Source organism: Vanessa tameamea, chromosome 22, assembly GCF_037043105.1.
Source record: "Vanessa tameamea isolate UH-Manoa-2023 chromosome 22, ilVanTame1 primary haplotype, whole genome shotgun sequence".
Taxonomy (NCBI): Eukaryota; Metazoa; Arthropoda; class Insecta; order Lepidoptera; family Nymphalidae; genus Vanessa; species Vanessa tameamea.
In genome coordinates, this window is record NC_087330.1 from 399,431 (window position 1) to 426,875 (window position 27,445).

At 32.6% G+C, this 27,445-nt stretch overlaps 1 protein-coding gene and 8 non-coding genes across 23 annotated transcripts in view; 5 read left to right on the plus strand and 4 right to left on the minus strand.

Moving 5' to 3' along the window:
• Rg (rugose) overlaps positions 1-27,445 on the plus strand; it is a 419,297-nt gene that overhangs the window by 182,332 nt on the left and 209,520 nt on the right. For all 15 annotated transcript variants that reach the window (XM_064218536.1, XM_064218533.1, XM_064218535.1 and 12 more), the window contains exons 3-5: positions 3,511-3,637; positions 18,046-18,146; positions 19,322-19,417. In XM_064218536.1, the coding sequence (XP_064074606.1) occupies positions 3,511-3,637; positions 18,046-18,146; positions 19,322-19,417 (324 nt within the window). The remainder of the gene's footprint in view (positions 1-3,510; positions 3,638-18,045; positions 18,147-19,321; positions 19,418-27,445) is intronic.
• Trnaa-agc (transfer RNA alanine (anticodon AGC)) lies at positions 6,572-6,644 on the minus strand. The gene has a single exon. It is a non-coding gene; the product is annotated as a tRNA-Ala (tRNA).
• Positions 7,730-7,802, plus strand: Trnaa-agc (transfer RNA alanine (anticodon AGC)). The gene has a single exon. It is a non-coding gene; the product is annotated as a tRNA-Ala (tRNA).
• Positions 8,083-8,155, plus strand: Trnaa-agc (transfer RNA alanine (anticodon AGC)). Its single transcript has one exon. It is a non-coding gene; the product is annotated as a tRNA-Ala (tRNA).
• Positions 9,519-9,591, minus strand: Trnaa-agc (transfer RNA alanine (anticodon AGC)). Its single transcript has one exon. It is a non-coding gene; the product is annotated as a tRNA-Ala (tRNA).
• On the plus strand, positions 11,225-11,297 carry Trnaa-agc (transfer RNA alanine (anticodon AGC)). The gene has a single exon. It is a non-coding gene; the product is annotated as a tRNA-Ala (tRNA).
• Trnaa-agc (transfer RNA alanine (anticodon AGC)) lies at positions 13,083-13,155 on the plus strand. The gene has a single exon. It is a non-coding gene; the product is annotated as a tRNA-Ala (tRNA).
• Positions 22,617-22,689, minus strand: Trnaa-agc (transfer RNA alanine (anticodon AGC)). The gene has a single exon. It is a non-coding gene; the product is annotated as a tRNA-Ala (tRNA).
• Trnaa-agc (transfer RNA alanine (anticodon AGC)) lies at positions 23,774-23,846 on the minus strand. Its single transcript has one exon. It is a non-coding gene; the product is annotated as a tRNA-Ala (tRNA).

Below are 27,445 nucleotides of genomic sequence, written 5' to 3' on the forward strand. Positions count from 1 at the left end.
GTTTACCTGAATGTATTTTCAAGTTTATTTCGCTGTGGAATTTTAGAGAAAAGTTTTAGTGGCTATAAAACGAAGGTTTTACACACCAGTAAGTAGGCTGATTTATGAAAGTTACTGAATCTTTCGACTTTTCTGGTTTATATCAGTTAAATAAAAAAAAGGTTTTTTTACAAAAACTTATATGTATGTAGATATTGTATAGTGAGATGTATTCCATTTAACTTTTTTCGGAAACAGTATTCAGCTTAAGTGATAATCGGAATGTTCTGTTATTTATTTGGAGACTGTAGCTAAGTGCCGGCTCGCATGCACCAGACTTCAGAAGTTAGATCGTGTCCACTCAAACAAACCTAATGGGCGAAGTAATCAAGACGGCTCGGACGCTACAGGCATTTATTGCCCGCCACGATCACGAACGGCTTAATGAGAAAACTTCCATGTCTCCCCACACTTATGCGATCCTGGTAGGCTGTCCCTTATAAATACGTAGGCGTTCAGATTTGATCCACTCGGAGTTGGAATATTTTCAATTAACTAAATTGAAAATATTATAATATTATAAATAGGCATAAAATTATTATTGTATATTTTTATATTGAACTAAGAAATATGAAAACGTTTGCCTCAGGACCGAAGATGTAAAAGGGTAAAAAATATTGTTAGTTATATCAAACATAAAAGTAAAATGTAAATTATTAAAAACCAGAATAATAAAATAAGCAACTCTCAACTGCTCTATTTCTCATAATTCAAAATAATAAAATCACCGTTATTAAAACATTAACATTTTAATCCAAATCAATCGTTTCTTTTTCGATTTTTTTTATAAAATTAATCTTATATACCTACTAAAACCAACATGGACACGTGTACAACACAACCGATTTATTTAATGCATGAAATGCTGGCTATGTCTCATTTCCTTGTTTCTCTAAGATTAAATTCTCTAAGATTATATTATATTGTTATAGATATACGATGTGTAAAAACGACAAGAGATGCCCTTTTGATGATATATAAATACAATGAGTATAAAATGTTTGACAGAGTTAAGAAAGCTTTAAAAAGGTTGTATTTTTTGGAATCGTATTACATACAACAAACATTTTGTCTGCATCATTATATCATGCGTTCATTCGTCGCAGTTTGTAGGCTTTTAGAGTCAACATAGAACTTTTAAGGTTTGTTTGTGTGATGAATTTTTTGCTTCCTTTTATTTGTAACCGTAAGCCTAAATATAAATTTCCATAATTCTAACTTTCAGAAAAAATTACTTCCGTATAAACTTTCATCATACAATTCATCCCAATAGGGAATACATTTTCATAAAAAACCTTTAGTATCTGTGTGTGGACTACACCGACTTTCATATTTATAACAACAGAAATAACAAATTTAAAACAAACTTTCGTCCCCCATTTAACTGTTTAGGAGATGAATTTTGTGCAATATTTAACCCAGTAAATCACCTACCTTTTCGTTGTGCGTAATATAACAGTATATTCAGTAGATATACTTTCTACTTATTTTTTCTTGCTGAGTGCGCTGCTCATTTTCTTTACTAATAAAATACTGCCGAGGGAAGCCGGGTGGGTCGCTAGTTATTGTATGCTTAAAACTCCTATAGTCGCTATGAAACTAAACTTGTGAACGGACATTCGGTTTTACCAACGTTGTAATGAATACGATTTTCACCAATGGACTGAGTGATTCATGAGGAAGCTTTACATCTATAATAATTCATTCAAGGTTTTGGTTTTGGACCTAATTTTGATTTTGATTAAATCTTCTTAGACTATTATTGGTCGATGAATAATAAATTAAATAGATCATCTCTTAAAAGCACTTATCGGAATATTTTCTTATTAATAACCTTTCGAAGTTGGCTTTCGCAGTTATGTGTTCATTTGTCTAAATTGCGCCGTAAAGAATAAACTGTGGTACATTTAGGCTCCCGCAAATGTTTACAACTTTTGTAAGTCCATTACGACACGCAATCAACGTTGAAGTGAAACAACGGGAGCTCCGAACTGATTGAAATAAAAATTCTCGTTCGACATTCCTAGGCGGAAAGTGAATAGCTCGAATTCCAGCCAGGCTCGCGTAATCTTGCCGAGATTGTTCCGCTAACGGCTCGAGAATGTAATGTAATTACAACCGGCCTCGTTAGGGAGCTCGCTTTGTACTATACTTGTACACTGCTTTCGGATCCCTGCTTCACCATTGTGCTGACCGTTTAAATCAGCGATTCCGTTTTGAGTTGTGCAATGTAACTTTTCTGAAATTTAAGCGGAAAACTGAACAGATCTGACCATTACTGACGAATCAATCGTCGTGAAGCGTAAAAAGAGTCAGAAATTTCAGTGCGTCAATGAAAATAATGAAACCTGTTTTAAAAGATTTCATTTATAGCACACGTTGCTGCGGAGAGAATAAGGATAAATAAATATTCTTATAGTAAGACAAACATATAAAAGACAAGTTCTAGTCGTTTTTGCATGAGGAACCCTCGCAGGAATACGCAGAAGAACTCACCAAAGTTTCATCACACTGATGAATGGTACAGGAGAGCATTGAGAACCAACACACAAACATTATTTTTTGTTCGTATAAATTAATTTAAAATAGCGAAATTAAATATTTCTTGATTTTAAATAATCCTAGCGAATGTAAAATAAAAACCTCACTCTATAAGTATAACACATTTCGTTATTTTTGCGTATACCTACTACTAACTGCTACTAGTAAAAAACTCATTATTCTATTGAAATAGCATACATTAGAGAAAATTAGGGTAGGGGCACATCGTTATTTGAAATTTTAAATTACCAAGGCAACATCTCAAAGAGAAAAGAATTTCATTAAAAATATTTTGCGGGCCTCGACTATGCTGTTATACAGCAGGCTCTATTAAACGAAAAGCTTTGAAATTGAAAATTCTGCCTTGCTGCTCGGCGGTATGGATAAACGAACGCGGCGAGTGGATTATGTTTTAATACGGCCGCATTGTTTCAACGGATCTGCCGTGTAACTTTCCAGTTGAATTCGAGTCAGATGTTCCTCGTGCCACCGATACTTTTCGCTTTTTAAATTCAAACAAAATTTTAAGTCCCCTGTTACTACAGGTGATTAACGCCGGAACATTAGCAATATTTATGATCACTTGTAACCAATATATTTATTTGTACCTTTGTTAGATGGTTAAAGTTCCACGGCTGGGGTTCCTCTCCTTTTTATAAAGAGAAGGTTTAGAGATTATTCCATCACGCTGCTCCTTCCTATACGGGTTGTTGAAAATCTTCAACACGTGGTACACAAGATTTTCATACGCCCCAGATAAATTATAAATAAATATGCATAAAATAAAATATGTACACAAACAAAAAGACATAATTTCAATGATGCTTGCCTGGGTTTGAAGTTTGAACCCAGATCTTTGGTTAAGATTCACGTGGATGACTTCGTAATAATTTTGTTGGCCATTTTTAATTAATTATGTATTAATTTCAGGCGGAGATCTGGTCAGTCTTCATCGCGATATTGAGAAAAAGCGTGCGCAATCTACAAGCATGCACCGACGTGGGCCTCATACACCACGTGCTACAACGACTTCCACGCGCGGAGACCGTTGTTGCCGGTGAGTACTTTTACCTTATTTAAGGCAAACTAACAATTGATATCTGAATAACCGACGTAAAGCGATACTCGCACAATTTACAGATTGAAGAAAATATTATAGGATTTAAATGTCTCGACGGTCTAGTAGCTTCTAAATGAAATTAAAAAATTTACTATAATATAAAAAATAACGAAGACCTGTCTCCAATTTCTGCATCAGTTCAATAGAATATTAATATATTAATATAGAAATTCAATAGAATATTTTAATAATATGTAATTCGAGGCTATAAATTACTAAGCAATTTAATAACATGATTTAATTTAAAAGTATAATACGTAAACTCACGTGAAGTAAAACTCACTCATGTGACGTAGTCATAGAAAAAAACCTCCTGACGTAATAAAACAACCTGATGTCTCAACTCACTAAGGAATTTACGGACGGTATTTTACATAGCATTCGTCTTTACTAGATAATTAATTTCGTACCCTAAGAAATATTACTGCTAATTGGAACTCAACCGAAATATTGTTCATCTACTCCAGTTAACCCCTCGAAAGTTCTCGACAGAAGTGAATACCTGCCATATTTGAACTTTAATATACAAGTTTAGAATAAAGAACTGGGACTGCCTTATTTCCTTTTATAAAATAATATACCTCTTTGCTGTTATGGCACCCTTCTACATATTTCTGACGTTGATACAGGTTCTTTTTATTTTATAGGCTTGTCCGTTACTCAACGTGCTCCCTACGTAAACTTAGAAAAAATATTTATGGTTGTCAATGTAAACTTTCTGTTATTATCTTGGATCCTAGTACTAATGGAAAATATTTTTGTTAGCGTCGAGATATATTTTTATTTCTTACCCGCAAATAAATTTTTGATTTACTTATACGGATGATCAATAAGATATTTACAAAGATTTTTTTTCTCTTTGAATCATACCTTGATTTTTATGTCAAGGTAAGGTAGGTTTTAAAAAAAAAGTAAGCTAGGTGGTCTGACAAATGGGATGCGTGACAAATATTAATCATTTCTCATATCCCCAGTTCACCGCCGACTTAAGGATCTTAACATATTATCTCTTGTACACTAACTGTTCGAAATATCTGACGAGCAGATTGTACCTACCAATACGGAGTTTGCATACCACCAAGTGCAGTCGATAGCGTCGTTTTAACAATGGAATATTTATATATTTCAAATACGTGTATTTGTATGAATGCATATTTATTGTTAGGGCACGTCACATTTGCTTATAAATAAATGAAAAATAAAATCATGTCATTTCCACATTCCCGTACTCCACACACGTCGCGCTCCCGGCGAACCTATTGTACTCCTATGGGTACCTGATATGTCTTCCGTGACTGTACCGTCTTTTTATTTTTACCTTTGCATGAAAACTAGGTCACATATTCAGTGTGCTTTTGAAATATTTTACTTTTATAAACAATAAAAACTTTAAAAAAACATTTTGTACTTTATGACTCAGTGGTGCCTTGCAGTTTCATCTGCATTAAGATGAAACAAATACAAATGTATTTTCATATAGTTTGCTTTATTGGTTTGTAATATTCACTTTGAAGCCGTTATAATCCAATAAAGAACGTCAAAAGGATTTTTCAGATAGCACTGGTTGTTATTGTGATCAGCGCCATCAAGAATACGAACACTGTAGCTTTGTAATATAATATTATACTAGATACGTAGAATACAAAAATAAACAATGAATTAAAATATAACTCGTATTAATTTTATTTCAAGTTTTTATAAAAAAAATTAAACAATTATAATTTAGTTTGTATGGTAGTGTAAAGTTTATAATATATTTTTTTAAAGTAACATTTATTTAATATACGAGAATATACAAATAAAAAATATAGTAAGGGCTACCTGACAATTAAACGACATTTCTCTGAAATACGTAATACTGGAAGGAAAGATTTATCAATACTTATTTGTATTGGAGTTTTTACTTAACAGTATGTAGTTTATATTTTTGCCGTGATGGTGGTTCATCAAATGACATAGAAACAGATATCAACCTTATTTTATATTATAAATACATAGTTAGTATTTATATTTTATTTGAGTGTATATTTTAATTTTATTATAATTTCAATTGAGTCACGATGATGAAACATTTTAAATATATATATATTTAATCGTATCATACAATATATAAGGTTGAATTATATAAAATCCTAAAAATTTTTGTACATCACATTTTGGCAATTTAATCTTTAAGTACACATATACAGATATTTAAATTAAAACTAACAACTCCATTGTATTTAAAGCTGAAGAAAGGGTTAACTTTTCTCACGAACACCAGGGCACCATAGAAGTTCAAGATATTATTTAAGAATTTGTATAAGGTAGGAGGGTTGCGAACAATTGTCAAGGGTGGTACATATTTTTATCAAACAGGTTTCACGGAGTTATACGGGAAGTCATATTACAAAAACGGTCTCCAAGTGAAATAAATATAGATGAAAAAAAAAAATTCTTTAAAAAAATGAGAAAGCCATTGAAAATAAATAGCATTCCCAAGAATACCAGGACTCTATAAGCGGAAAGATGCTTGCATTTTTAGTCTTACCTGAGAGATCCATTGTGCAAGAAACAGCTGTTCACTATGTATTTTTTATTGAAGGATAAGCAGATAAAGCTATAAAACGAGATGGATCATAGAGGGTTGTAAAAGTTTCTCATAAATACAAGGACAGCAGATGATTCCAAGAAGTGTCTTGTAATTTTTTTGCATGCTTTTGTCATCAATGGTGGATCAATTGCAAATTTGTGTGTCAATGGTTTTTAAAAACTATAGACAAATAAATTATACAATTCGTTGATCGCGTACAATTTGACTTTAATCTTTTTAATAGTTTAATAATACATACCTTCGAATTATTTTTAGTAATAAACAAAAATATAAAAACTTGGAGGCGCCGGGTATCGATCCCGGTACCTCTCGCATGCTAAGCGAGCGCTCTACCATCTGAGCTACGCCCCCTGTTACATGAAATGTATTAAAATACTACTATATTGAATGTGTTTTAAAAATATCGTGTTGCGTATTTATCAATATTGAAAACATCATAAATTATTTGAGAATTTATCACGTTTTATCTATTGGATAACGTAAATCTCGTTAGTATTAGCATTTCAAGTCAAATTAGCTTGTTACCAAATCGACGTTATCGCTTCAGCACTCGCTTTTCATCGTTTTATATTATAATTAATTTATAATACTCTTCAATATAAGATATCTTATTGTTTTTTTAAGAGAAGAAAATAGGCCTCCTGATGGTGAGTGGTCGTCGCTGCCTGTATACATCGGCACTGCAGGCAATATTCACTAATCCGTACATGTACAATGTGTCACTAATTTTGGCATATTGGCAAACTTAGATATTATGACTTTTGCGACTGGCACAATTTAGATTAGAGCAATAGCAAGTATTGTTGTATTGTTGGCGGTAGAATTTGAGATGTAAGGGTGATTTTGAACTAAATATAAAATCATACATGTTTTAAGCTAACACACATACATATGTGTATATATATATATATATCTTTTAATAACTGCACTACCGTTGACAGATTCATAACGCTCTATATAACTATTTACGCTTGGTGGGTACTAATATTACCCGATGTATGGAGCTTTGTGATAGTGAATCCATTTTGCATGCCACTTGCAATATTTCAACACAAACAGCCAACAGTACAACTTGGACGTAACCCATTCTATCATTCCAGTATAACCTTATGAACTGTAATATAAACGACAAAAGGAACACTGCCCTCGCAAAAAAAAAATATTTCGAAGAAGCAAAACTATTAAAAAAACCACGACACTCAACATCTAAAATATAACATATTTAAATAATATTTATTTTTAAAGTTTTCAAGGTTTTATTCATATTCTTCCCCGATATTGTTCATTTTGTAGTAAGAATGATTACTGCTGTAGCTCGGTTGCTCAGGATTGAACTTGCTACTTTAACAATGACAGGCGGTCCATTACAAATATTCAAGTTTATTGGATTTAATTATTATCTAAATTATATGTTGTATTTTATTGCTCATAATAACGGGGGCGTAGCTCAGATGGTAGAGCGCTCGCTTAGCATGCGAGAGGTACCGGGATCGATACCCGGCGCCTCCAAATCCTTTTTTTATTTTGTATATCAATGTTTTAAATCATTGATTTCTTTAGGATATAATTTTAAAATCTTTTTAAATATGAAATGTAAATATTACTTGTTCAAAGCTTCTGATGTGTATGATCAAAGTGAAAGGCGCAATGTACAGACCGATTTTATTTAATGTTGTCCTCGCCGGAGGCATTCGGCCGTTCGGTGTAATTGCGATCCTATCTTATATATTATACAATATACTCGTATATTTCATATCAAGCGAATAAAGCATTCGCTCAATCAAACAACGGGGGCGTAGCTCAGATGGTAGAGCGCTCGCTTAGCATGCGAGAGGTACCGGGATCGATACCCGGCGCCTCCAATTGGAATCTTTTTGGAATTTCAGAGTTAAAAAATTATGTTGAGCATTATAATGTATGGTTAGGGTAAATTTATACTAATATTCTATTATAAAGAGGTATTTTTTTATTTGTAAGTAGAGGGTAATCTCCGGAACAAATGATCTAATTAAAAAAAAATAACTGGTAGAAAGTTCCAGTTTGCCTGAGTGCTAAATAAATTTTGCCCGCGCAAAGCCGGGGTGACTTGCTAGTTTAACGATAAACTACAAACCACATAGGGAATTTAATCGCTCACGAAATTTGGAGGCATTTGCATTGTTTGAAATTTTAACTAATATTAGTCGGAACGAGAAACAACACATATGACTCCCGTTTTCCGCCTTTCCGCTTTGTGACTTTTCAGTTTATTTCGAATACTACAAGAAGTTTATTTGAAGTAAAATATATACTGTGTTTTAGTTAGGTAGATAGGTTTTTTGTTTCATTTATTTTGGCAATAAAAAAAGTTTTGAAAGTAAAAAATAGTCCTGACCATAAGGTTATTAAAAAAACACCTTAACCGCGGCTGAAATGTCGGCTAACTCTGTTAAATAATTTCCTTCAGATATCTAATCAGGGAAATATCAAGTAAAAAAATGTACATGTAGCTATGCTGCATCTAATATGAATATTAGTATCTAACTGAGAACATTTAAGTATATATCTGTATATTTATGTCATTTTCTGATATTTCTATTAGAAATTTACTTGTAACTTTGTAAGCTGTCGTTATAGAATTTAACTCAACCCAATTCCTTGAGCCTAAATGTCGCATAGAAGTGGCGCCCACTCTCGGTGCAAACTTTACGCTCATTTTAATTTAAAGTATTAGCAGTAGATTAGGGTGATGTGAAATTTATTGGCAAATTAATTTACAGTTCTAAATAATAATTATGTATGTACCTATTAAATATTACATGCAATACATGAAGTGATTTTTTTATAAGAAAAGTATTTCTTTTTATTCATGGGGTAAATATAGTATCGGTATTTAAAGAATAATAACCGAATTTTTAATATTTTATTTATTAAGAATCGTTTTTTGTGTATTATTTACAGAGTAAATATTTTAAGTGAGTGTGGATATTAAAATACGAAACTTCAAAGATTATCGAAAATTATTAATTGAGTAATACGGCCGGATGAAACTAACTACTTAGTTAGGTTTTAAAAATTTAATTATATTGTCATGATATCCTTTATGTGTTATATATGTAATTTCAACTATATTTTGTTTACATTTCCTTTTGACATATGTTAAAATTACATGAGATATTTCTAGTGGCGTTTGTATTATTCGAATATCAATTAACTTTCAAGTAAAATTAGAAAAAATAAACGATATGGAGGCGCCGGGTATCGATCCCGGTACCTCTCGCATGCTAAGCGAGCGCTCTACCATCTGAGCTACGCCCCCGTTGAGTATGCAAATTAATTTGTTGATTATGTTTGGAATCAACTAGACTTGAAACCGTATATTTTTTATTTTTTTTTCTAAAGAAAAATAAAACCATTACCTTGATGCAATTAGCGAGTTTGAGTAACTTAAGCTATCAAGAAAAAAAGGAATAAATTGGAATTGGAATGCATAGTCTGTACAATAAGTCCTAATATGTTTACTTATGTAATTTTCTTTCCATTGTCACTAAAAATTAGGAGTCGTGACGGCCCAGTGGTTATGACATGTGAATTTTACCCAAATATAACGGGTTGATATTCCGGCATACACAACTGAATTCCCTGAATTTGCTTAATTTGCGCTTGTAATTCGCATGCTTGGTGGTGACTGAAACATCATGAAGAAACCTGCATGTATCCGATTAAATTCTGTCCCTGTGTTCTTAGCCCAGTCTAGTCTTATATTATAAAGTCTGTTAAGTTGTATGAGCCTCATACAGCCCTTTACTCATCTCTATTTTAAATTTTACTTACTATCTGGGAATAACTGAAGAGCCATTACCTTCAATGTATTCAAAATCGTATCATATCATCATATTTGTGAATTTCTCAAACCGCTCAAGTGGCTCCCAATTTTCCTTCGGAATGATATATTCTTACTGCGCTTTATTTTATACTTGTATTGTTCAACCCTATTACTCCCTCATATCTAAGAAATCTGTTTAAATTCCTTGGTGATTCCTGCGAGAGTTGCTCCGCTCGAATAACAACCTTATTCTTTAAATTTTTCAGATTTAGGGTAAGGATCTTTCAGCAATTCCTTTAAAGTACAAGTTTTTGGCTACAAGACAAGCGCAAACATCAGTTTAAAAAAAAATTGTTCGATTTATTTTTAACAATTTGTATGTCTAAGTATCTATCTGTTATGTTATACTTATCGTGTTAAAACTGGTAGAGACGACTCATTGACGATTAATCGACTTCTAGACAACTTCCTCCGTCCCAAGGTTGTCTGGAAGCGACCTTTACCAATAAGGCCAACTTTTTATGAGTTTATCACTTTGTTTCCACAATATTATATACTATAACCTTCAAAAAAAGAGCGTACTCCTTCCTAAAAGGCCGGCAACGTGTTGCAGATGTCCATGGGCGGTGGTAATCACTTTCCATCAGGTGAGTCTCCTGCTCGTTTGCCCCCTATAACATAAAAAAAAACTATTTTGTCTTTATTATTGTTATTGTAAATAGCCTATGTTGTAAATGTAGTGACATCGCGATGTATCTGGCCATACATATCAGCACTGTTAGCCAAGTTTTAAAATCGATTCTTGGAATATAACTCCTTATTTTTATGGTTCTCCACAATTAATGGAAAAACATTTATATCTACATTATTGCTATACATCGTTTATTACTACTGCAAATAGTTATTCTGAGATAGATTGGTGCCAATGAACTTGCCAAATGAATGTTAAGAATGCGCGCATTCATTGTTTTACGCTTCGATTGAAGGTTGTACGCATTTAATCTGTAACGAAGTGAAAGGCCCACGTGACTTTCAAGTATGAATGTCACGTAACCCACTTTTACGTTATAGTAACAATTGCACATTAAAATATTAAACGACCAAAAAATTCGTTCAGTGTCTATCAGGGGGCGTAGCTCAGATGGTAGAGCGCTCGCTTAGCATGCGAGAGGTACCGGGATCGATACCCGGCGCCTCCAATTATTTTATTTTTAAGCCGAAATATTTTTGATACTGTTATAAAAAATATATATTTAAGATAAAAACTAAGATATAGATAATCATTTAGTACTTTGTACCTATAATTTTTTTCCTGTGCTTGCATAGATTTTTGAGTACACATTCTTTAATATATGAATTCCTAGTACTTCTGAGAAGGAGACGCAACCCTTTATTTAGGTGTTTTTTGTGTTTTTTGTTCAACTGAACCAGCTGTGTTGTAAAATTTAAATAAATCTATTCGAAACTCCTATACGTCTATGATACCCTAGTATTACTGGGAACGTAACTGGGAATAACATTGACGGAAATCGGGATAAGTGGGTTCGTTCCCTTTATATCCATAATGGGGTTGATTCAAAGGTTTTCCGATGTCGGGATTCTTAAAACTTCTATTTAAGTAAGGGTGGGTCTCTTTAACTGTGATGCTGTCCTAGTACTTATTCTATAATCTATCTTTTATGATCCCCAGAAAATTTTAACAGTGTATTTTGTTTTACTTATTATTAAAAATCTATTTTAAAATAGGGTAATAATTATTTAAAATTTTCCTTAACATAATAATTAAACAAAATTAAAACTTGTTACAAATAATTATATTAAAATCAATTATTAAATTAATTATAGTTTTATTTTTAACTAAATTGTTAAACAAAATTATAACTTGTTACAAATAATTATATTAAAATCAATTATTAAATTAATTATAGTTTTATTTTTAACTAAATTGTAGCTCAGATGGGGTAGATTGCTTTGCAAGCAAGAGCTTATCGGGATTATAAACCCGGTGTTTCCAAAATTAGCTTGTTTTGCTAATAATTGTATTAGTTATTTACTTGTATAAAGACATACAACTAGAATTTGCTCTTAATCCTTTGAAAGTTATTTTTCACTTCTCTTATCCACCTAAATAGTATCTGGCACAAAATTATAATACATATATAGGTTAGTGAGTAAATAGCAGTTCAATATATATCAATTTTATGTTAAATAAAATAAAACAGCTTCGCTGCTAGGAATAGGCTCTTCTCTTCTTGAAGAGAAATTTATGAGATTATTCTACCACGCTCACATAAATTTCTTTCGACTATAATGTACATATGTAGGTTCCTTACGATGTTTTCCTTCATCGCCAAACAGATGAAACGTATGAAAACTCGGTAATTTTTGCAACGTGTGATGTGTGAATAATCGAATCTATAACTTGTAGTTCACTATTTTTTTCGTTTCAATTCACTTAACTAAATACGTAAGACGCTTGCACGGTTGGTATGTTATCCTGGTATCCTTGGGAAAATAAAACAACCCTTTAAAGTAGTTCAGGCGTATTTTGTTTTTTGAGTTTCCATGGGACCGACAAAAAATATGACAGATGTGTTCTGCCTATAAGGAGCTGCTGCACCCTACCAAGACCGCATAGTTTGTGATCTCTTAGAATTTCTTGTTCCCCTGGTAAATCTGGGAACATTGAATATACCTATTGTAGCGGTTTTTACTAGAGATTTGAGTTAGTTTAGCTTAAGTGAATCATTCTCGAATAATAAAAAAAGTAATGGAATGATATTCTAAAAAATAGAAATAACTGCAACAGATAAAACAGCTAACTCAAATTATATACACTATGCTGCAACGAATTGGAAAATATGAATAAATAGCCTTGTAAATTGTTTTGTTCTTAATGATTAAATATGTAACCGCCTCAAGCGCTACTAGTTTTGAAGGCTTTCGAGCGAAACATTATTAATATATTCGAATTACTCAACAACGGGGGCGTAGCTCAGATGGTAGAGCGCTCGCTTAGCATGCGAGAGGTACCGGGATCGATACCCGGCGCCTCCAATTAATTTTTAATCAAGTACAGCTAATAAATTTTCACTTTGTTTCATAAATGTATATTCTACAAATGTATATATAATAGTTTAATTTAGAATTTCTTGGTGACTCTAGAAGCGTTGCTGCTAGAGTCATGGCAAATTCTATATTTACAAGTGTATCTCATGTTGAATATTTTTTAACCCAACTCGGGTCCCTCTTCCCATTTATGTATTTATCGTTTATGTACACACTGTTACAATTAAAATTAAATTCATTGCAAATAATACTCGTTATAGCGACGATAGAAAACTTGAAGCTAAAGTATCCAGATGACGATGTCTTAAAGTAAGTTACCAAACAAAAACTTTGAGGTGCGCCATAGCTTTATCGTTACACAACATGGTGTTAAATAAAAGAACCGTGCTTGGCTTCTATCTTTACCTAATAATTAATCAGGTCACTCGTTGACAGTCTTGTGTTGTAAAAGTGTACCTTTTAGATTAAATTAAACCTTTATCATGAGTATAGTTCTCTCTCCTGGTAAAAAATAAGCTTTAAATTCATATGTCCGTTTGCAAATATGTGAACTCTTCTGGATTACACGGGCTAAATATTTAGGCCCATTTTGCTACTGTTCTCAACTATACAATTAAACTAGTCTACGATCGACATTTCTGCTCTTATTAACTTTCGTTTCTATTAAAAGTGATTATGAAATATTGGAATTTGTGTCGTTAAGAACAGTAGTAGTAGAAGAATCGTCTCTCAGTCCTAATTATATTTGCACTTTTTTATATTATATGACGATAGGCGGACGAGCACATGGGTCTCTTGATGGTAAGCGGTCACCACCGTCCATAGAAAATGGCGCTGTAAGAAATATTAATCATTTCCTTACATCGCTAATGCGCCGGCAACCTTGGGAAATACGATGTTATGTCCTTGTGCCTATAGTTACCCTGGGTCACTCACCGTTCAAACCGGAACACAACAATACTGAGTACTGCTGTTTGGCGGTAAAATATGACGATACTGATGAGTGGGTGGTACCTACCCAGACGGGCTTGCAAAAAGTTGTACTATCAAATTAACTGTTAGCAGTTTGATTGATGTTTTAGAATAGGTAATAACATTTTTTATCCTTTTTAATACCCCACCTTATTGCTCCACTAGTGTCAGGGAATCGGAACTGCGATAGAGCAGGAAGTATTTACAAGCTGTCAGTATTTTTGTTACTAGTCCAAGCGGTCATGATTTATATATCATGTTATGTACTTATGCAATCTTTTTATATTTATGTAAATAATTTCTTATATAAAGAAGGTTCTGTTAAAATAAAATGTTATGTAAAATCAAGATAAACAAGTAATTATTTTTTAATCTCAATTTATATATATATATACTAAGGGCTTGCTGTAAGTAATTCTGCCAAGGTTTACTAATTAAAAGTTATATTATTGGAATAATCAAGCAGATTTTCAAAAATATATTTTAAAAGAGATATTGTATAATTCATAAGTGCATAAATTCCTCACTCCTTACTCCGACATGACCCGAATGGGTTCAGGCGCAAGACCAGCGAAGTTACGTATTTAATAAATGTAACTATTTACCGAAGCATAATAACTATGTCGTTGTTTTAATCATCAATAGTACCATTAATTTTCCATATTATTCATAGTTTAACTTTCAACAATAGCAAACAGCGCAGACTCGATACTTTGTCAACAATACAACTTAATTTGCGTCTATTGTTCGCGACGAAGACAATACGTCGCGTATACAGTACGTATGATGTACGCCCGAGTTGATATGTGCATACATCCAATATGAAAAGTATGTTTTAATTGTTCCAATGAATTACATTGTTACGGCCGCGGATTATTAGAAATTTTAAAAATAACAGTTAAGGCATGTTGTAAATATGCATTATTAAGCGTTATCTATCCTAAGTACGATTTTATATATATGTTACTGTAAAAGCTCAAACTAAGGTAAATCTTAAGATCTTCCAGTAAAACCTAAGATTTACCGACATGAGTTGGTAAGTATTTATTATAGAGGGACGACTTTTTCGGACTTTTACCATTCCAACCTAACCTAATCTAACATGGAAATCCTAAGATTTACCAAGTGAATGATGGTAAAAGTTCGAATCCCAAAGTTTTATGAACATTGACCATTCATAATCGGTAAATCTTAGGTTTTACTGGAAAATCTTAAGATTTACCGTAGTTCGAGCTTTTACAGTAACATGTACGTTTGTTACGCTTTTACGCCTTGACGACTCAACCGGTCCACATCAAACTTTGCAGTTACCTTGTCAGACCGAAGCAAGCGATAGTGAGAATATACTCCGTGGCAGAATCCGTCGCTTAGATAGACCTCGTCGTACAACTAAGCGTGCTATAATGTATTCACTATGATATATGCACATAATTGCTATTTCCTCGGCTTCCTTTACAGTCATATAGGAAGCGTATAATGATCCAGTTATTAAAATAAAATTCCAAGCGAGCCTTATTTCTAGGGCGCAAATAGCATATTAATAAAGTTATCAGGCCGTGAACATTTTAAACCATCGCTTTTCTTGAAATACGTGCCGAACGTATTGCACTCTAAGACCGATTGACACACAGAACACACACACACAAATTGGAATTCCTCACAACACAAACGATCTCCCGATCAAAGTATTAAAGTACTTTAATTCTTTCCCTGTATTGTATCTGTACTGCATTATATTGCATTGTGATATAAATATATTTTTCTTGAATAGAATTCGAGTTTTATTATACTTATCTTTGGAAAAATGTGCTTATTAAAAATCTTGAAGCACCCGTGATTCTTAATGATTAGATTCGAAGTTTGGTTTTGATATATTAGAATATAATATTTCTGAAAACAGTATTTTATCAATGTCTACAAGTGACCGCTGAGCTATTTCGAAGTACAAGCCGCAGCAACGGTAGGATGTCAATGTAACCCCCGTATACTGCACTCCCTCTCCTAGGCTAGTATTTTAATAATGGGTATTATTCATACATTAAAAAAATCTATCTAAAATACTTTATTAAGGATCTTTAAACAGGTCTGTTAAACCGTTTTTCGCCCCGTTGTCATATAAGGGTTAAGTTATATTTGACCACGGACAAATGATCAAAATCGAATTAATTAAATTAATTCTGAATTAAAGTGATATTTTATTGCTATATAGTCTCTTGTTTATAGAACATGATTAATCATTAATACCGCCATTAGAAACACACAAAGTATCTTTCCTTTATCGTTCAACCAATATTTTCTATCAGGCCCGCAATTAGGCGATTACTGCAGGCATAACGCGGCTTATTAATATAACCTACGGACAACAATCCTCTCAAGTGCAGACGTAAGCGCTTACCAGTTGTATCTGCTAGTCGTAATAATACCCTTGTATTTAACTTGGCGAACGCGGCACAATCCCGAGCCCGGTCTGTTTTGCGATTTACCGGGATTAACCGCGGCCGCAGGATTAGTCCAGAATACAATGTGGACGCCATTAGGCGACATCCGTAGCGGGTTCTGCTGCTGTTTTCATTTCACTTGGTATCGCGTATACAATGCTTTTTGAATATTCATCTTTTAATCCTTTTTCTTTTCAATAGTTTTTAATTGATCTTTCCTGAATACTTTATAGATTATTTTTATTTAATTACATTTTTTTGAATAATTCGTGTAGTAAGGTTTTCTTATTCCTACATTAACCTTTTGTAAACACTTATTCATAGCTTTTTTAAGAAAAGGTCAACCAAATTACAAAACAATATCATTTTACAAGCCTCCACTCCGCAGATCGAGAGGTCTGTGTTATTTTTGAATCAAGGATGAAACATGATGAATGAAAAACTTTGCAGGGAAGACAATGTTTATTCTGCTAATGAACTTCCAGAAAATGTAATTTTTGAAAACAACAGATGAACTGAAATTAATTTTCTTACTGATTTATTTGATACAAAAATATAGACGTTAAATCACACTTCTATTTTGGAATTTTATGTATTCAATTTTGGAATCGACATGATCTTCAAATGGATAATTAATTATTCAATGGCAAATAATTCTTGCATTGCTAATAAAATGTACGTGGGTGGTACAGAAAATGCATTCGCGCGCCGACACTAATATTGTAACAGCAGAACGTCAGAACTCGGCGATTGTTCAAAAATAATACCTTCATTACTCATGGTGCCCTGGTATTGAATTCGAGCAATGCGTGGGCCTTTGTTTTCAATCTTATTATGAAAATGTGACGACGACATTCGTAGTCTGCAGATACAATTATTTGAACTTTATATTTTATGAGATACCAGATACAATATTAATTACGTATAATAATACTTATTTGATAAACTTAAACCAATGTTTACTTTGGCTGTGATTGATTCAGATTCATTTTGAGAATGTTATCTTATATACTAAGATAATATTAAAGTTTCAATAAGTGTTATAAAGCAATATATACTCGAAGTTCCGGAGAACCCTAGCAAGTTTAACTGAGCGCTACATATTCAGATGTGTGGGTTACACCCCATTTACCGCGACGGAGCATCAGCTCTCCTATTTGGTATTCCGATTAATGTTTCACTTGAATTATTAATTCGTTGCGAATGCCTAATTTAGTAGCGAACAGCGTAACATTGTATCGGGCTTTCGACGGAATAATGTAATGGGATATAGAACTGGTCTGATTCCATTATGCAAATGTATCACCTATAATTCATACCGTGGTGCGGTGTATACCACTGTTGTCTTAAAGGTACCATTTGTGTTCATGCTATTTAATCAAGGAATTGTTATTTATTAAGGTGAAACCCAAAATTTATTACATCACATTTTTAAGACTACTTATTTTTTTTTATTTTTTATTTACAGATCTCTTGATAGAAATGTTGGGGGTCCTGGCTAGTTACAGCGTTACGGTTAAAGAACTTAAACAGTTGTTTAATGCTATGAAGGCAGTCAACGGTAAATGGGTAAGTAATAGTCATAATTTTAAGAAAACAAAAAATGTACGTTTTTTTTCTTATATTTAGATTTAAACAAAGATTGAAATCCGCTCAGATGTTTTCTGTGTGGTTTGTAAATATTTTAATTAGAAAAACATTTGTCTTTTGAACAAACGGTTGGACAAAGCGCACACAAGGTAAACAAAGTAAAAATAACAAACGAATAATGTCAGGCTCCACTAAGCAAACATAAACACAAAGTAACACAGCCGTTCCTGTCGGCTAATTAACGCCTGCTATAACGATGCAAATTTGAAAAGCGCCCGTGGTTTCACTAATTGTACGTAAAGTGGGATCTCTCCGTATTAAGCCACATTTTACTATCTTCTCTCGTTCATGATGCCTTGGTACGTGAGAAAGACAATGCGGGGGAGGCTGCGGAATTTATCTCCGCTTGGATCGACATGACTGCAGTATAGTCATTTAGAGCGGATCTTACGTTTATTTAATATATTATATTTATTGTTTTTGAATAAGGAAATTTAGAATTGTATTTGTATTCTACAAAGGCTTTCTATTTCTAAATTTGTATTCCTTTTTAACAAACAAAATTTGGTATCGCATAGATATCTATACTGTTATCGTTGGCGATCAGATACAACGCGAACATAATTACCGATAGTAAACATAGCCATTTACCGACGGTTCCAATTAATTAGCTCGTAGTTCGATGGCGGTCTACAATTAAGCAAATTGGTACTTGCAAGTATGTATGTACATATTATTTTTACCGATTGCATTACAGATTCAATTACATATGAGTATACTGTTTTAATCTGTTAGCTGAGTATAATATCATTATACAAAACCCTCGTTGGTCTAGTGGTTATGTATAAAGCCGTAGATTCCGAGATCCTAGGTACGAAAACCATTAATTTTCCTAAGCCAGCTAGCCTCTTTTAAAAATTATGTTTAGAATCAACTATTAATTCTCAAAACCAAGCCTTTACATATAGTATATGATTAATATAACTTTTATTTATTATATTATTTTGTTTAACAGAGCAAATTAAAAGCAAACGATGTAGGCATGGAGTTAAATACTAAAATAGAGTGCCGTTTAGTTGTACTGCTAGAGTATATTATCGCCATTTTAAATTTACTCAGCACGTAAAATATGTTAAAACTTAATATTGTTTCAGCCGAGGCACTCCGCTAAGCTGTTAAACGTGCTCCGTCAGATGCCACACAGGAACGGTCCGGACGTATTCTTCAGTTTTCCCGGCAGAAAAGGATCCGTAAGTTGTAGTTTAATATGCAATATCCTATAAAATTTAAAATAGGATGTACCTATGTTTTCAGGTTGTGTTTGCTAATGTATTGTGGGCGTACTGTGTTTCACAACCGAGATCTCAAAGAATATTTAAACGATAAATCAAAATGCAAAACTTTCTGGAAAGAATAATTATTATTAACTTGCTGTATCCGGAGCTTCGCCCACTAGGTATACATACGGGCACGCGGATAAAACAGTTCGTTGGCGTTTTTTTTTCTGATTTCGGACTGAAATCTTATTATGGATTAACGAAATAAAATATAGCCTATGTTACTTCTGTATAAAATGGCTTTCCAATGGAGACGAAATTGTCAAAATCGGTTCTACAATAATTTTAGCATTGATAGTTTATTACTCTTATAATATAAATACTTTTATCTTTCACTCTAAAATGTTCTCGACCCATTTTGAAGCATTTCAAAATTGTTGCTTCCATATAACTAGAAAAGAAGTATTCACTATAATATTACAACAAAAAATCTACTGACCTAAAGGAAACAAGAACTTGTTCTAAAATTTTGTCTGAAGAGGCCTTTCATTCGACAATGCCGGTTCCACCGGCTAAAAATGTTTTCCTCCAAAATAAAGAAATTACATTTTTACATTCGCGACTCTGCGAATACGGATTCTTTGGAAGAGAGGTTCCTTTTAAAATATTACAATGTCTCTGTAGTATAATGTCTCTATAGGATTCTTTAACTTCTGAAACTTCTTCTTTTTGAAGTTAAACTTCTTTAGAATCGTTGTGATTTGAAACTCGATAGAACGGAAATCAAACAAGACTAAGAACCATAAAAAAAGGAAAATTTATTATTATGTTTCAAATCTACTGTGTGTGAATTACACATACACTTTTTTCTCATATAGATAGGCGGTTGGGAAATCGGGCCTGATACTAAGTGGCATTTACCATTCCATACATCGTCAATAGGTCACCAACCTTGGAAACTGAGTTATTATGTCCCTAGTCCCATTAGGTACACTGGCTTAACTTACTCTTTAAACCGGGAAACTAACTTGCTGTTTGGCGGTAAAATATACGATGAGTTGGTGGCACCTACCGGGCTTGCCCAAAGCCGAACTAACCCACCAAGTAATATCTATCTAGCTTGGGCGTAACCGACCTATGCTTGATATTGTTAGTTTTTTTTTATTTTTGTTTACTATATTCTGGCATTGGCATTCTATGTTCTCAGTCGGTTAAACTGGTGAAGTCCTTTTTTATACGTAGTAATTTTTGCAATGATAGATTTCCTTACATAAAATTTCTTCAGGTTTCGCTATAATTGACGCATTTTTCTAAAATAGAAATTATCTCAAAATGAATGATTCTTTTCTCTTACAGTTATATAAGATATATGTTAATCAGATTAGTCCTGAATTCTTCAAAAAACAAAAGAACTAATATTTTCTCTTAGCACTATTATTATAGATTCAGAATATTGATATTATAATTACTTTCTCGCTACTAATGAATTTTTGCGTCGCATTAAATAATTACGATGTCTAATTGACTCCTTCTTTCAATACGCTTATCTCCTATAGAAACATTTTTCTGTACGGAAATACTCGTTTATCCTGGATAGACAACATCTTCACTTATAATAGTTTTTGAAGCAGTACATTTTTTGTCTTTAAATCCCTAAATCAGCTTAATGTGTTCACTGACAAACAACCAAAACAATAATGGGATATGTAACCGCTGGGGCAGATACCACCCACTCATCATATATATCCCACAAAACAGCTCAAATAACAGCAATACTTTGTATTGCTGTGATTTGATAGGGTGAGTGAGCCATGACTAGAGGCACAAGGGACATAACATGCTAGTTCCCAAAATTGGTAACGCATTCGCGATATGAGGAATGATAAAAATATCTTAAATAGGACAGTGGTGACCACGTACCATCACGTTGCTCATTTCACAGTCCACTTACTTAAATTACATAAAATAAATCATCAGAACGAAAACAATAATGTACATTCGTATCTACGAGTAGTCGTATCTAATATATGTGATGGTAATCCCATATGTCCAACACGCAAAGTCCTACACGTAATTGACCCAGATACACGCCAGGAAATAATAAACAAGGGATTATGCACACAGTTCTATAACCGAAATAATTGGAGAGCACACTAATGAATATCCTATGCCGGTATTATTCTCCCTTTAACGCTATCGAGTTCTTGTGTTTCTAGTGGTTATTGTTTGACGCATGTTGAATTTATATTGTATTTGTTTTTATATAAATTTCGTAGTGTTTTGTTGTCGGATCATGTATTTTTTACATCCATATATGAAATATTTTTAATAATAACTAACTAAAAGAGGGTTTTCATTTTTGTTCGGCGATTTTTATGCTGATATTGGAGTTTGTTTTTTTTTTTAATTTACTATGAAACCATCATGTCGTAAATATTAAATGAATATTTTTGTTGTGAGAGAGCTTTGTTGAACTGATTTTTTTTTTTTTTAATTTTGAAACGACGGATCTTTCAATAGTTTCGTTCGATTTTGCTGCAGTTTACGGCATTCGATTCAGTTTTTTAAGTTGGAACAGTAAGCTAAAAAAATAAAAAAAGCAGTATAACTAAAATCTTTGAAGTTATTTAAATAAAACGTACCTCTTTTTTTTATTTTCTTGAATTTCTTCGGACCAGCTCTACCATTCAGCTCCAAAATCTAATGTAAGTCTCAATAAACCCTACAAAACGTTGTCGAGGATTTCAATCGGTTAATTCATTGATATATAGTACGACAAAAATGTTTTTACACATACACGCACACACGGTCGAACGTCAAGATAAGACTTGAAAATTAATCTCTGTCTTCATAAAATATGAAATTCAAATTCCACGCGGAGTCTTTTTTAAGAACAGACAAACTATAAAAATGATGTTTCATAAAATATATTTAAGAATTAAAGTATTAATATCTCTTGCCCAACATTGAGGTCAAAAAGTTCTGACCAACTACCAACTACTCAGAAAGAAATAACTTAGACTAGAGAAGAAACTATTTTATTACCAACGATTCCAACATCTATTTCTTATAATATATAAATTTCATAAATTGTTCTTATCGTCTCAAGGTAATAAAATGTTTTAGAAATTTTAGAAATGTTTATTATAACTTCAAAAAAAAAAATTCCAATTGGAGGCGCCGGGTATCGATCCCGGTACCTCTCGCATGCTAAGCGAGCGCTCTACCATCTGAGCTACGCCCCCGTTAGTACATTCGATGAAATTCTTGGCACCAATACGAATGTCTCGCAAATAGAAACGATTACTACAACGCTGTCTTTCACTTGCATATTTATAGTTTTATCACGTTTTTATATTTTGCCTTATAATTAGAGCAATACCTAATTCATTAGTTACAGCATTAAACAAGCTGTTTGCATCAGCTGGAATTGTAACACGTACAAAATTATACATTAGTAATTTAAACGTCCGTATATGAATAATTATTAACCGTTAAACATGTTATTTTTGGTAGGGTAATGTTTTTTTTTTAATAGCTATATTAAAATGTAGTTATTAATTAAACTGGTAAATAAAAAGTTTTACTTTTTTCTTCGTAATAACTAAAACAATTTTCACTTTTTATTTACATTTTAAATTCCGTTAGTGGGACAATATCTTTATTCTACCTCAAGACGTGCAGAAGGGGTGGGCCAGGAGAAGTGCAAGAATATCTGTAGGGGTGCAAAAAAACAAGATTAGATGAACCAACACATGCATATATATATTTATACATGCTTAAATATTAATATCATATAGGTAGGTGGACAGGCAAATGGGTCAGCTGATGGTAAGTGGTCACCACTGCCAATAGGTATTTGAGGTTTAACCATCCCTTACATCGTCAATGCGCCACCAAATTTTGGAACTAAGTTTTTATGTCTCTTGGTTACACTGGTCACTCACCGATCAAAGTGCTTGCCCAAAACCGAGCATCCAACTGAATAATATATATATATGTTTGTGTGTGTGTGTGTGTGAGTTGTACACATATTAATTTACACATGACGTTTAACCGTTTTTTTCAACACGATACAACATTAATTTCTATCCCTTCAGTTACTCCTTATAAGTGTCATGAAAATTTGATTCCAGTTAGCTGTCAGCTTAGAAAATGTATTACGGTAAAGTACTGTACACCAAGCTTTTATTGAGATTAGGAGGGTTATTTCAAGTTTTTAGTTATGATTATTATTAAGGAAATTGTACACCTCTTAAAAATATAATTTAAATTCAGTTTCAGTGAAAACAAATTTATATTTTACTGAAAACTAAAAAAAGTTCTGAATGGAGGCGCCGGGTATCGATCCCGGTACCTCTCGCATGCTAAGCGAGCGCTCTACCATCTGAGCTACGCCCCCGTTGAAACGAAATACTCAAAACTTGTACCAGACGCCGGCGCGTATTATAATGATTTCCAAATACGTGACGTAGAGTCTTACTTTCATTGCAGATATGTAATCAGGTTTCACAATTACGGAGCCAAATACTTATTTTAGCTTAGTTGTAATATCCAAGTTCAATTGTTAACGCAATAGTCTCACATCGTATCTTGAGCTATCGTCTCTTTTCTTTACTGAGCTAATTATTTCATACTTCAATAATAGAGTATGTAGAAAACTTACAATTTAATTAAGTCGCCCTGGTTTATTATATCACTAAAAGAGCAATGTTTTGTATGATAGAATTGCTTCGTTCTAGTTTAAAGGTGATTAGTGAGTATTCTGATTGCAAGTGGATTTTGTTTTCAATCTATTTAGCTTCTCGACCTTATCGCTATTATTGTTATGAAGTACGAATTAATGAATTTGTATATCTTATGTAGTTTTACCTTAAATAATTAAGTATTACTAACAGAATACCTCGTTTAACCATTCTTTATTTATTTTGATATACAATTGAGGTGGTGCAATTTAATTCAACTGAAAAATAATAAGAAAAAGTTAAATCTTATTAGAGTTTGGTCTGAGCATTAACAAATCTTTATTATCGAATCGTTATATCGATTGTCTGGTGTCATGAGAACGTGAACTCATGTGAATGGTGTGTGCTCGGGATTTCTCATGTTATGGTAAATGATTCTTGTGCCACGTGTTAGCAATTTAGTACAGTGTATTAATATTTTCGTAGAGTTTATAGTATTCCAATATTTCTTATAGTATATTGAGAAGTTCCGTTTGAATATTTGGACTTATGTAATGTTATTTCCGCACGTGTTCCAACTTGGTTTATTGTAGAGACTGCAATCCTGTATATGTATATATATATATATAAATAAATAATGTTTATGTATGTAAAATTTTATATTTTTAGGTACTACTGGACAGTTTTTATTTCTATTTATTTATTTATTTATAAATTATTTTAAGATAAAGCATGAAATTAAATGTTTTATTTCCTTTATCGATTCTAACGCACGCGCTAGAATAAGACCAATTAAGAGAGAGAAAGAATTAAGACAGAGCACTTTGATTGCGATCATCAATTAAAAGGAAAACTAACTAAAATGTTTCATAGTGATTAATATTTCTTTCAGCAATGTCTACTGCCATTTTTTTCCCAGTGTAAATTAGAACCCTCACAAACCATTTATACTAATTATAAGAACCCCCCGTTTATAAAATGTCGTTTATAAGAATTTCAGCTCTTAGGTATATATTATTTCATATCTCCTATCATTTCATATATATATATATATATCTTACTTTGTTTGAGTTTTATGTATTCTAGCTAATTGGTTTTTCAGTTATGTATTAAAAGTTTCATTTTCATAATCAATCACATCAGTGTGCTCATTTTAAAAATAAAAAGTCTTGAAATATATTTCTAGATATTTATTTTTCCGATTGCAATCTTATTGCTTGCGTCGGCGTACCGATATTGAATTCATCGTCTCGCTAGAGTCGGCTACGCTCAGCGTTGTTACCGGTTGCGACACCGACGCGTTTTATGCTTACCTATAAATATATTTTATAGCTTGTAATATCATAAGACCACTTGTGTGATTTTATATTTCAATACGAGTATTAAAGAAATTGTTTTTTTTTTCAATGTATCAGCATTTACCTTCCCACTAAAATATGATTCTCTGTTTCTTTGTACGTTCAAGTCAAGGTCAAGAGCCACACGTTTTTTTTATAATAGATAAATATCCCTTATGCCTGTAATTGCACTTCTTTACTAATCTCCCAAACCGAAACTGGAGCTTTGCGTTACTATAATTGATAAGTAAACCACCAATCAACCAAAGTTATAGACCGAATAACAAACTATTTAAAAAGGTATCTAATTAATATCAAGACTTACAAACTGCATTACAAATTTTAAAAGCCTAGTTAAAATATTACTAGTCGTAAAGCGGATAGGGTATATGACCAATTTCCATACAAACCTTCATCATAAGTTTCCACCTCTCAGGATATTAATTTTCTAAAAGCATTAACTGTCTTTATTTCATTAACAGCAGCCTAAATATTACAGAAGCCTATATACCGCTTTCCATATTATTAACATAAGAAATGTCAAATCTTGTGTATTTGTAAGTTTAGTTTGTATGTTGTATTTCATTTTTCAATTTTATTATGTAGATATATTGTGGATTCCATAATGCAAGTAGGTATATTGAAAACGTAATACGCACAGTCAAGATGGTCTCGGACGAACTACTCTCTGTGTATCCCTGCTAGAGTACTCTATATGTTATCAATGTTCGTATATGTTTTAGGAAGCACGTGTGTCGGCACTCGGTGCAATCTCACACCTTCAAAGACACGTACACCACGTAATCGACTTCGTATTTATTTTATTTTTCGATCGCAAACTTACTCTTTTCGCCGTACCGATATTGAATTCAGCGATTTTACCGAAGCCATAAAACGAAGTGAGATTTTTCTGTTTTATTATAGTTTTGACTTTTTTATTACCTTTTACGATATTGATTGATGTTGAGCTATTTGTAGTTGTCGGTTGTTTATTCACAAAACTGTTTTATATTCCATTCACCAAACACATCACCGTGTTTTTTTTTGCATAATCGCAGATAGAAAGATAAAATAACAAGCAATAAAATCAAAATAAAAATATACTTTATTCATGTAGGCTTTTTTTTACAAGTACTTTTGAATCGTCATTTAACAAACTATATTAAGTGAAGCTACCACCGTTTCGGAATGCAGATTATATCGAGAAGAGCCGGCAAGAAACTCAGTAGTTACTCTTTTTCAACGTTTAAAAATACAAAGTCATGCTAGTTAAATACAATTATATATGATATGTATGTAATATATCCTGCCTGGAAGTCAAAAAGTATTTGCTCCACGCTTTTTTATCATCTATATAATCTTGTATTTGAATGATATGCCTTCTTTACCAATGTGTTTTTTACAAATGATTTGAATATGAAACGGATACCTTTGATATATAGTTGTAACAATCGGATCTCCGAGTGTTACCTTCAAATAATATTTAATTTAATTTATGATATTTAAATAAAATAATGGCCCATAAATCGCATCAGAAATCCTATAAAGAGTTTCAAAGCCGTTGAACGCAAAAAGCTCTCGCAACTATTTCATAAAAGAGCTATTACAGAAGAATTATTAGGAAATTCCGACGATCGGAATGGGACTCATCGAAATTAAATTCGATTCGAATACGAACAAAGTTCGCAAAACGGCGTTGTATCAAAATTTCAATCTCGAAGCCGCACCGTTCCAATGAATTGAGGAAGTTTGACGTTAGGTTATAGTAAGGAATACCTGTTACATGTAGGTTACGATGCTTGATGAAAAGATTCATTACTTTCATCGAATACGCAATTTTTTATACAATGTGAGCTGTAATATTACATACACTTAATAATTGAGTATTTAAATGATATTCTATCGCCAAATAACAGTATTCTGTATTGTTGTGTTGCAGTTTTCTAACAGGGTGAGTGAGCCAGTGTAATCACAGGCAC